This window comes from Argopecten irradians, chromosome 4, assembly GCF_041381155.1.
Source record: "Argopecten irradians isolate NY chromosome 4, Ai_NY, whole genome shotgun sequence".
In the NCBI taxonomy this organism is placed as follows: domain Eukaryota; kingdom Metazoa; phylum Mollusca; class Bivalvia; order Pectinida; family Pectinidae; genus Argopecten; species Argopecten irradians.
This window is the reverse complement of record NC_091137.1, coordinates 27,102,990-27,114,876: the sequence shown is the minus strand read 5'-3', so window position 1 is coordinate 27,114,876 and position 11,887 is coordinate 27,102,990. Positions and strand designations below refer to the sequence as shown.

The 11,887-nt window shown below is 35.4% G+C and overlaps 1 protein-coding gene across 1 annotated transcript; it reads right to left on the bottom strand.

Annotated features, from left to right (window-relative positions):
- Positions 1-2,199: 2,199 nt before the first annotated feature.
- LOC138321137 (heat shock protein Hsp-16.1/Hsp-16.11-like) lies at positions 2,200-4,315 on the bottom strand. The gene is made up of 3 exons (XM_069264580.1): positions 3,892-4,315; positions 3,357-3,530; positions 2,200-2,476 (listed from the first exon to the last, which is right to left on the bottom strand). The coding sequence occupies exons 1-3, from the start codon at positions 4,174-4,176 to the stop codon at positions 2,348-2,350; spliced, it is 588 nt and encodes a 195-aa protein (XP_069120681.1). The 5' UTR covers positions 4,177-4,315; the 3' UTR covers positions 2,200-2,347.
- Between the last annotated feature and the right edge of the window lie 7,572 nt (positions 4,316-11,887).

The window sequence follows — 11,887 nt, the reverse complement described above, 5'->3', positions numbered from 1 at the left end:
CCAGCAAATATCCAGGTATTTATCCACCTTAAAACAAGGCACGATTTTAAATTGCCCTTTTAATTTTCAAAATGGGAATTTTAAACGAAATTGATAATTTTATAGAGTCACAAAGTTATTAACTTACCCTTAGTACTACACTTACCACCACCTTATTAACATATAACGCGGGTCGTTTTATGTGTTCCGACGATGTCCTTATCACCGCGTCGGTTACAGCAACATGAATCTTCACTGTTAACATAGCTTATGCAGAGAATCCTGCATTTGGTTGGTGTTGTAACATTCTCTTAGGCCATTGACATAAATTTTCGTACATTATTATTGTTTTTAAGAAACTTTTATTTTTTTTTTTTGTTTCGCAAAGGTAGTGGGCCATTGATAACACGTAACGTACTGTATAGCCTAAACTTTGAACGAAACTTCGGAATCGTAGAGGTCAGCGCAGTGTCTGACCTTTTAGAGTACAGAGTGGGTGGTCCCTAATGTCCACACTATACATGTACAGTGTACGTCACAGCTATACAATACACTTTTTTCAAGCGCTACTGAAAACTCGTGTTCGACCACCACGTCTCTAAATAATCATTAAATTGGGAAAAAGAAGAAAAAGAAAAATGAGAAAATCTAATCGCTTGTATAGCAAAGCATATAAACGCAAAAACATGTTTAACTGTTAAAGAGTTAGCGTAGTATTTCTTTGTGAACTTGTAATTTAACTAATAACATTTACTGTCCATTTGATATTGTTTGAGTAAAAAGAAATGATTATGTTATCCGTAAGAGAAGATGTCCATCATGTAATGAAGTCGATAAGTACTGCTATGGTTTCATTGTGGAAATCTATAGGACACTACACCGTATGAACGTGACTGATAAGCCCCAGGACACTAGTACAAAGATAATGACTGGCACATTTTAGCCAATACTATTTTTGCCTCAAGTTAAGTGTCATGATTGTCGCCATGTTAGAAGACGCGTCCAGTCTCAGGTCACAGGACATTGGCTGTCTCGGGTCATAGGCCATCGATGTTTTTGGTTACAGAGCATTGCTGTCTGGGGTCACAGGTCGGCAAGTCATCGCTATTTCAGGTCACGAGACAACTTTGCTTCTGGTCTTAATTACTGGCGATCGATGACTCAGATTTAGGATCATTCCTGATTTTTGGATGTTACAGATAACAGCTGTCAGGGTCCATATAGGTCATCGATGTTTCAGGTCAAGGAAAAACTTTTCTTTCGGGTCACAACCAATCAATGTCTCGGGTTCAGGGTAATTCCTGCTTTCACTCAGAATACAGAAACCAACTGTTATTGCCGTTTCGGGTCAGGGTTCATCATAGAATAGACGTTGTGGTTAAAGCTTAACACTGTCAATGGCTACAACTTATCATTCTTTTGAGTCAAAGTTCATCGATCTCGTATCGCAGATCATAGTTTTGGTTCAAGGACATTGATATTCCAGGTGTTGGGGGAGGGGTTGGTTGACTGATCATTCGAGTTTCGGATACTCACAGATCACTATTGTCAGAACATCGTCGAGTAGAACAAGAAATCATTGATAAAGTCTGACTGCTATGCAGACAACGAGGCATAAACAAAGCCATACGCACACACATTAAAAATTATTTATATATATATTTTGAAGTATTTTTTATGGAGTGTAATTCTTTGAAAATGGTAGGTAGCATAACTTTTCCAGTTACAAAAGTATTTTATTACATATTGTACACAGTTCCTAAAATTGATTGTGGTTAGTTTTAGTTTTTTTTGCTATATTGGAATCTAATATCTACCAGCACGAGGATGTGAAACAGAACAAAAGCATTTACTTTTTATTCATTTTTATTCATATTTTAAAAACATCACAATACATTCAAAATAGGAAAAAAAATACTTCACGATATGGAAGGGTACTGTTCATCACACTTAACAGCATTCTACGTGTATACGGTAATATAATAAAGATTCCTATGTTTAATAACTATACAATCCATTTTAAAAGTTAATTATCTTTGAAAGACACTAATGACTAACTAATCAAATCTTGATTTCCAAAAGATATCTTTAACTGCACACGTGACTCATTCATCGGCAGAAAGGCTACGTCGTATTACTGATCTCTTGCGAAAGTTGTCTCCCTTTATACAGAAAGTTGTTACACTCTTTGCTTGTTAATTGATTTTTGTTATCCAAAATTATGCGATGATTTGGTAAATTGCTTATTTTCGCACATTGTTGATACCATGCCTTTCGATTGTCACATCTTCTCTGTAATATGCATTAGTGTCTCCATATCAGTGTCAATGCTAATCACATAAATCCTGCACAAACACCACCAGTTAATTTATGCTAATGGTTCCCGCTGGATTTCGATGACTTTCTCCAATTCTTCGGTAACGCCTTTTACCCGTCCATTTACCACCAACAACCCCTCTTCTGTTACCACTGCTTTCATACTCTCAACGTCAATATTCTGTAAAAAATGAAAATAAGAATCAAATTTAAAGTCACATTTGAACTTCACAAATGTTAAGTTAGTGCTACTGCAGCTTTTATGATTATACGATGCATCTGGTCTCCATAAACAAAACCATTCCTGGCGTCGATTCCTCGAAACAAAGTGCAGACTTAAGTCAAAACTTCAGTTTTTCTCCTTAAGTAACTTATATATTTATTCACGACTTAAGTCACTTTTTAAGTTTGTTTCGAGAAATCGGGGCCTGGAATGCCTCGCAGGGTCGTTATGATGAGAAATAATTCATTCTATAATATTGTGTCCAATATATCATGTACTCAGCTCAGTGATACATAGTCCGTTTGGTTGAATAATTAACGTCCTATCAATAGCCGGGGTCATGACGGCCTCCCGTGTATGCGGTGTGTAGCGTGAATGTAGTGCAAGGTGTGTGTTTTGGGAGACTGCGGTATATTCGTTTTATGTCTTCTTGTATAGTGGAACTCTTGCCCTTTTTATAGTGCTATACCACTGAAGCATGCCACCGAAAACACCAAGCAACACATCCCACCCGGTCACATTAAGACAAATGTTAATTTGCGTTATATATATGTATGGACAAACTAGTGAAACTACATTAACATGAAAGTAAGCTAAGAAATCCTCTATAATCAAGACGTTACTATCACTGTCGTAATAGATGACTTCAATATTACTATGTTACCTAGTCAAAGAGTGTATATAAGTTTACGATAGTGATGATAACCCCTGGAGTATCGAGGATGGTCAATATCAAAACGATCTTTTACAGTGCACTACACACATCGCCGTTGGGTGATTCAAGAACACCCCCAGGTTTCGTCACTACATCACACTGTATGATGATGTCATAGCGTACCTCTGGGATTAGGAATTCCCGAGTAATCTCTCTTGAGACACAGCCATTGCCATCAGGATTTTCGTGTTTGGCCGAGATAACAAGTCTGTTGTTATTGATTTTTACTTTCACGTGCTCTTGTTCAAAGTCCTTCACATTCATTTTCAACGAAAATGCTTTATCGTCGAATTTCAACTGAAAACAGGATAATTTTAGAGGTGAATCAAATGTTTATTATTGTACGAATCGATACCATATCTGTCAAAAACATGCACGTGTATCTATAGATATATAACTTTCATTTCTGCCTCAATCAATCAATAGTGCTACATGTTTAAACTATTCTAGAATTTAGTCTGCAAACATTTTTTTTTCTGATGGAACATTCTTAAATAGTTTTATCATTACCGATATAAGCTTATCACAGAGTGTGCATAAATATCATATCACACTAAGAAAATAAAATCATAATTACAAAACAGCAATTTCAAAGTATATATGGAATTCAAACAAAGTGAATCATGCCAAGAAAAAACATAGGGCCTACTGTGCGTACCTCCGCGGCCTCGGACCGGGCTAAAACATGTCTCCCTCGTCGTGGCATCTCCTCCATAGCATCACCGAACACAAGCTTTGTCATCTGGCCCATCTCATCCAACATCGAACGAAAATGTTTGTCAAACTCATGGCTTCGGTTTTCATGAAAAGACCACGGCTTCCTGTTCTCCAGCATCCTGAACCACGGGTTTAGTGGGTAGTTGGACTGACAACGCAGTGGCTGGCGGGCTGCCGCTCGTAGCTGGCGACAAAGACGTGGTACAACGCTGTTTGCTCGATACATGGTGTTTAATGAAGAAATGTGACAGAGACAAACAATCCACAATATTTAAATGCTGTTATCTAGAACGAACTGGTTGGTTCTCACGTAAACACCGACCGGGATTACGTACTAGTATATTCTGGAATGATCTGATGAAATATAATAAACACTGCGCAGTTAGGGGAATTCCCTTCAGCTGAGAGTTCTATTTTTAGACAAGCATTATTGATCTTATATCTTTGCGAGACCACCTGTTCAATATATATCTATAAAATGCATGGTAAACTTTAATGACATTGCGTCCTTTTAATTATTAATTGTTTTCAGTAAAGTATATATCATTAGCATACTGGATATATTCACGCAAGTGGAGACCTAGGAAGTGATCTATAAATAACTTTCTTTCATACGGCTTGATAACAATTGAATATTTACCTACTTTATTTTATCGGTAATCACAAAGAAACTGCGTAATATTGTTTGTGTTTCTCACGTTTAGGTTATTGCTGACTATACCGTGTTTCACTAAACTGAATTAAAAGATGACTACGATTGTTTTTTATTAGTCAACATTTATATATATATGACGTTGTTTTTAAACTTGTAACAAATTTTTAACTTTTAGATTAAAACAAACAAACAAAATAACAGAAAAGAAATTATCTTAACAGACGAAAGTAATCAACACAAATGTATTACAATGCATAAACGTAACGTTATCAAACTCAAAATTCAATAAAACAATGACAAACTACCAACATTGTAAAATATTGATATGTTCCGAAACATTAAGTCAAGCATCGTCATGTCATTCTATATTTCTTTTCGTCAATTTTGCATATAAGAAATTTGGGTACAAAACAACACCCTGCCGAACCGTAGTTTATACTTGCTAATATGTTACACTAAAAGAACGTAATGTCTTTATTCAGTGCGTCAAGCAGAGTACTAGGCCAGGCTGTTTTACAATAAATTATTGTGGAACACGTTGTTTTTTATAGCTATTGTTTGGTTTAAAAACTATTTAAACTATTTTGAGCGGATATTCGATAGCAAGTTTGAATTTTAACTGATATTAACGAATTTTAGCTATCTAAAGTATGTAGTTCTGAGATCTGATGGCTTTGCATCACGATTTTATATTTTATAGCATCGAAAAGAAAATTATTATGGAAATTCCAAAATACTGATAGTGCATGGACAATAAAAGTACAACTTTCATTAAATATTGCAAATCACAAACAAGATGGGTGAAATATACTTATTCAACAAGTAAATGAGTATATTGGTGTGGACAAAATCATTTCACTGATCAGTTTGTTACACATCAGTCTGTAAAATACATGTAGCAGCAAATGATAATTCCAAGTAGATTTGATAATTATTAATTATTAAAGCAAACACATTATTTTTTTACCATCTATAATGGACTGTTTTACTTATTTAGCTATATTATGTAATTAGGGGATTGAAGTTTAGTTTTGTCTTTTAGTTTTTAGAGGTCGGTGAAGTAGGCGCTGAATTCTGATAAACCATAGTTTTTAAAAGTTTCTGCTCTTACATGGTTCTCATCATAAAGGGAGTGCGATGAAACGTTCGCCCATTGTCAGTATAGTTTGACACAGTTGGGTATTTGTCGATATGCTGCAGTAAGATATCACTATAAAAGGACAATAGTACTAGTTCCATTATTACAGACACAGCACGAATATACCACAAATTACCATACATACAGCCATGTACACACGCATCACACTTCAAAGCTGTAGATTTTCCTTAAATGACCCTGGATGTTAATGTTCAGTCTATAGCTCCTTGTTAGGGTGATAATTCCGCCTGTTTTTATAGTATGATTTCAATGAAACATAACATGGTATTACCTTATACTGATTACGTGCAAACCAATATTAATATACCTCTACTTTATTTACGCTATATAAAAGTTACTTTTCCAAAACCCTCGCTCAGCTGTGTGTTAGTCTTCGAACTAGCACACCCCTGGAATCTAGCACACACCCGGACTCGGCTATTTCCGTTTAACCAATCAGATTCGATGTGGGCGGGACTTGTTTCCAATAACGCCATCAGTTGCTAGGTGACGTAACAATTGGGCGGAGATAGTTTCCGATCACGCCATCTCCGTTGACGTACTAACTCAGACGACGTAAGTATCGATCGGAAACTGTTACCAAACACATCGTCATGTTTATCATGTTAAGTGAGAGGCTTGTGAAAAATGCTATGGGGTCAGATTAGAGGACAATACATTTTATATGTCTACATGTACGTACAGTTGTTATGTATATCAGGCTACCTGTAAGTGGTTAACGTCTCGGAAATTTAGTATTATGCGACAGTATTACGCAACAGGAATATTGCTTGTGAGAGAAATATATTTTTAGTCTAATTATAGCGTTTGTATGTATCGGTATACTCAAACAGTTAAAGTAGGGGATTAAGTGATGTATCAAGTTTCCGGTTTCCCTCGACCTTGCCTAGTCTCGGGAAACCAGAAACTTGCTATATCCCTCAACCCCATACTTTAAAGATGCTCCATCGCCGACAGAGCATAAATGATATTCATCATTTGAACAATAATTGGTGTGTAATCGTGTATATATCTGTCTAATTAACACAAAAACTAACATAAAATAATTTATTTTGCCTTTGGTGCATGCGCAATCAGTACTTCATTCCATATAGAATATAGTGCCACGGAATTTTTTCGGGATGCAATTAATTATTTTTCATATTTTTACATTGAAGTAAAATTAGAAGCTCAAACTTTTCAATGGTGGTAATGGTGTAAAGTACGTAACTTTTGTAACCGAAGAAAAATACTAAATCGTCTGCTCCTGTTTCTGATAGTGAAAAAATACCATTTGTCAGCGGTGGTGCATCTTTAACTGTATACTAGTGTATTTAAATAGACTATCTTGCTTCTTCAAGAGAGGATATAGAAATTAGAGCATTCCCCACAATGACGTTACTATGCCAAAAGGGCGGCGATGTTAATGAAGACGTACACAATATGTTATGTCGCCTTAAATTACTGTGATGTATTCTTCCTACCATGATTATGAAATCTATAAACCCATTTAAACAGTGGGTTATAGCCCCTGGACAAAGCAAAAACTCGATATTTTGCATAGTGAATGTTATTTTTATTGTACATTATATAATTTATTTTATAGTCGTAAAATATTTCAATACATTCTTGTCGATTAAGAAAATAAGACTCTTTCATATACATGTATGGACTTGAAGGATAGGGATATTGTATCCGAGGGTCCACAATATGTTGTAAAACCCTAGGCTTTCCGAGGGTTTTAAAACGTTTTGTGATCCCAAGTGTAGAATTTTCTATTCCTAATATCCACATATCAAAAGAGTATTTTTTTCTCTCATATCTCAACGATTTATTGCAACTTTACAACTATGAAATCCCGCCATTTTAAAATAAGTTCGAAAGACCCCGCGATGACGTTACGATGCTGTATTGTCTGATGGCCATGTAACAAAGTCTCAGACGACGTAAGTGTATTGTAGGAGACCAGCCAGTATGACACCCGTAGATATGAGAGACCAGCCAGTATTACATCCGTAGATATGAGAGACCAGCCAGTATTACACCCGTAGATATGAGAGACCAGCCAGTATTACATCCGTAGGTATGAGAGACCAGCCAGTATTACATCCGTAGATATGAGAGACCAGCCAGTATTACATCCGTAGATATGAGAGACCAGCCAGTATTACATCCGTAGATATGAGAGACCAGCCAGTATTACATCCGTAGATATGAGAGACCAGCCAGTATTACATCCGTAGATATGAGAGACCAGCCAGTATTACATCCGTAGATATGAGAGACCAGCCAGTATTACATCCGTAGGTATGAGAGACCAGCCGGTATTACATCCGTAGGTATGAGAGAAACAACAATATATATCTAACGAGGGATATATACTTTCAACATATAAAATGTACATTTATTGTGTAAAAACACTCAAACAAAACTATTTTAGCTTTGCTTATTTCCATAAAGATAGATTGCAGAACACTATTTAAATACGTATTTTGTTTAAAGATGCTCCACCGCTGACAAATGGTATATTTTCCTTATCAAAAACAGGAGCAGACGATTTAGTATTTTTCTTCAGCTACAAAAGTTACTTACTTTACACCAGTACTACCATTGAAAAGTTTTAGCTTCTAATTTTACTTCAAGTTAAAAATATGAAAAATAATTTAACTGCATCCCGAAAAAAATCCGTGTCACTAAAATCACTATATCCTATATGGAATGAAGCACTGATTGTGCATGCACCAAAGGCGAAACATTTTTTTTTTTATTATTATTTGTGTTAATTAGACATATATATATATACACACAATTAAACACCAGTCATTGTTCAAATGAAGAATATCATTTATGCTCTGTCGGCGGTGGAGAATCTTTAAGTAAATATACCCTACCGTACACGTGTATTGAAGATTAATCATTTTATATGACACTGTTATGGTCTATACTATAGGACGTGATCCAGACTTAGGAACTGTATGATCGCCTAAACTTCACTTCCAAAACACCATTTTTGAACCTGGATTTCATGCTTTTAGGGTCCATTTTCTGTAAAACAAAAAACAAAACAAATTAAAACAAACAAAAAACTGAAAAAGTGTAATTCTATACTTTCGTATTACTTTAGTATTAATAAGAGGCCAGCTTTTTTTCTTGTGAAGAATTGCCAACAACTGGTGTGATTGAAAAGCTCTATGATGCTTCTTGCATGTCAGTATTATAGATTGCCTTGCAGCCATTAAAACTTTTGTTTACGTCATTGTCCTAAACTATTGCATTGTAATCGGTTTGTGTTTGCTGCTGATGTATTTGACAGTGTGCTTCATTATGCTAGCACTATAAACTAGTCTCGAAAACTCCTCTATATCATGGAAACAGATCACTCCACTCACGCAAACGACGGTACCGTCAATGACGTATCGCGTACCGAAAGAACAACTGAAGACCTTACACGAATGTAAGTTAAGGTTCTCCATTACCTTAAACCTTACGACTTATCTGTATATACATTGATGGTCGTGTCTACCAATATGATTTCTCCTGTAAAGGACAAAATAACTTTTCTCGTGGTACACCGCCAACTGACTTGCCGAAATCCACAATTTGAAAATCCCAGTATAGTAGAATATCGTCTATATTCAAACTATCAGTGTAATCCATCTTTGACTAACGTAAGCTGTTGATTGAAGGTGTGGGTAGGAAACATTCATTTTGATTTACAAGAATTATATATATAAAGTATACCCATATGTTTGAATAAGACAAAGAAACCCATTATTAGAATAATGAAAAAAAATAATTTTCATACCCAGGGTATCGTGAACTCTTCATGAACCGATATTGGGCTGCCTGCCAGGAAGAAAAGCCTTTCTTTAATTATTCTAATGGTCACGTCTCTTAACTCAAATCCTGGCATTTCCATTTCCAAGCGAAAGTCATCATTGTCGACAATCAGCTGCGGATAAAGAAGAATATCGGTAACTACGTGTACTACACAAGAGTAATATAATTGTTTACCAACCTTGAGAACATGTTAGTTAGATGATAAAGATTAACGTCTATTTAAGCACGGCCTCTCCTGTATGTGATATGTTGTATGTGGTACATGTGAGAATGTGGTATATATGTGTGGTGTCTCCTTATCAAAATTGTAAAATCAATTCATGAAAAGATAATTAACTTTGCGAAATGTTAAATTGTTCATTCCACAGAACTACAAAATTTTCTATTTCATTTTACTTTCTTTCACATTTGATAAATTTAATGACATTTATTTACTCTGGTAAAATAAATAAATTTATGTCAGGCAGTTACATTTTATTTTCTTCTATCAATTATTTGGACCCCGAGTCCCCAGAGGTGTTTACATTTGCAATGTTTAGCAATGTTTGATGGTTACAAATTGTCAGTCTCTTGGCCACCCTCATGTAACGGAAACACAAATCAACTGTGTAAAATCCATCTTTAACTTCTTGATATAATGCAATGTACTTGAGGATATGGCGAAGACTCAAGAGACCGATAATTTGTCACGAAGATTCATTTGTACTGTTTAAATTAACTATATCTCGATCTGTAGAATGATTGTTTGAACGTGTAACATTTAGTTAGGTTTTCATCGTTACCAAAGCTAGTAACTTTTGATAATAATGTATATTCGAGCTGAACAAGAAAAACATGGGACTTTCAGGACCTTTTACGAAGTCTATGTTCTATTTACGCGATCAAATTAATATTTGTTTGCTTGTTTGATTACTAAAGTCAAATGTAATTCGCTGTTATATCACTATACAAAGGACAATAGTTCCACTATACAAGAAGACACATCACGAATATGCCGCAGCCTCCCAAAACGGCGTCACACACTACATACACGCTGCACACCGCATACATGGGAGGCCGTCCTTCCATGACCCTGGCTGTTAAAAGGACGTAAATATAGTAAAACAAACCAAATAACAAAATCTTTATCCCCAAATGCAATTATTATAATGGTATTTAGCCTTAATGTGATACAAGGTATATCATACAGTACCTTCAATGTTTAACACAGTATGATAGACAATAGGAGAGGGACAGAGAATAAATATCGCTGTTGATATAAGAATGAGAACCAAACAAATGTTTTTCGGTCTTGCGCATCGCCAGAAACCTGCGTGTAATATATTCATATATATTCATGTACTAAATAATACCCATTCACTGTCTCCTTGAATGACCTTCATACATCGCTGCTCTTTTCCGCCGGCGACATGATTTCTGTCAGCATTTCCGACAGAAATATATACCTATATACATATTATACACATGTATTTCAATTTCAACAGAACACTGCTGCGTAAAGATACAACAGAAACAGCTCTCTCCCTTACTACAACCTGCAATATGCAGACGCCGCCCTTTTACGATTTTATCTGTTAATACTATGTAAAACATAATCAATTCACAATGAAAGCCGGGAAATGAAGATACCACATAGCCAATTATTTTCGCGGATAAAAACTAGCAACGATATTTTAACGATATATACATTACTTTACACATGGAATAATTATTTCAGACCACAGCAATATCCCGTGTATCCTGCTAATGTTTAAAATAATATAAATCTAAGCTGAATTTGTAAATAAAACCCACCAAAGCTTTCTACCATTAAGATTACTACAAATAAAGAAGGAAAATACCAAACAATTCAGCCGGAATATGCAGGATTAAACAATGACCGGTTTTGACAGGTTACACAGTATATTCTTTCTTTGCATATTACAAAGTTAGCTCACTTACGGGTAGGTATCCATTGTGACTCTTTATTTTGTGGATGTAATTCACGTCGTTTTCTCAGAAAAGTATAGGCCTAACGTTACGCTCGCAAACACATGACGTCACAATCAATACCTACCCACAAGGGCAGATAACTCTGTCATGTGCAAATACAGAATAAGGGAAAGTTAAAAAAATATTTATGGGACTTCAGAGTCTTGTGGTTTACTTCCGATATGTATCACTCTAATATATAGACCACTAGTAACATGACGCCAGACACAAGTGTTATGATCTTCATGAGTGTTTACTCATCGTCCGTCTCATTCAATAACTTTTCTGTCATCAGTTGGTCACATAATTTTTAACAAATATATGAATTTTATC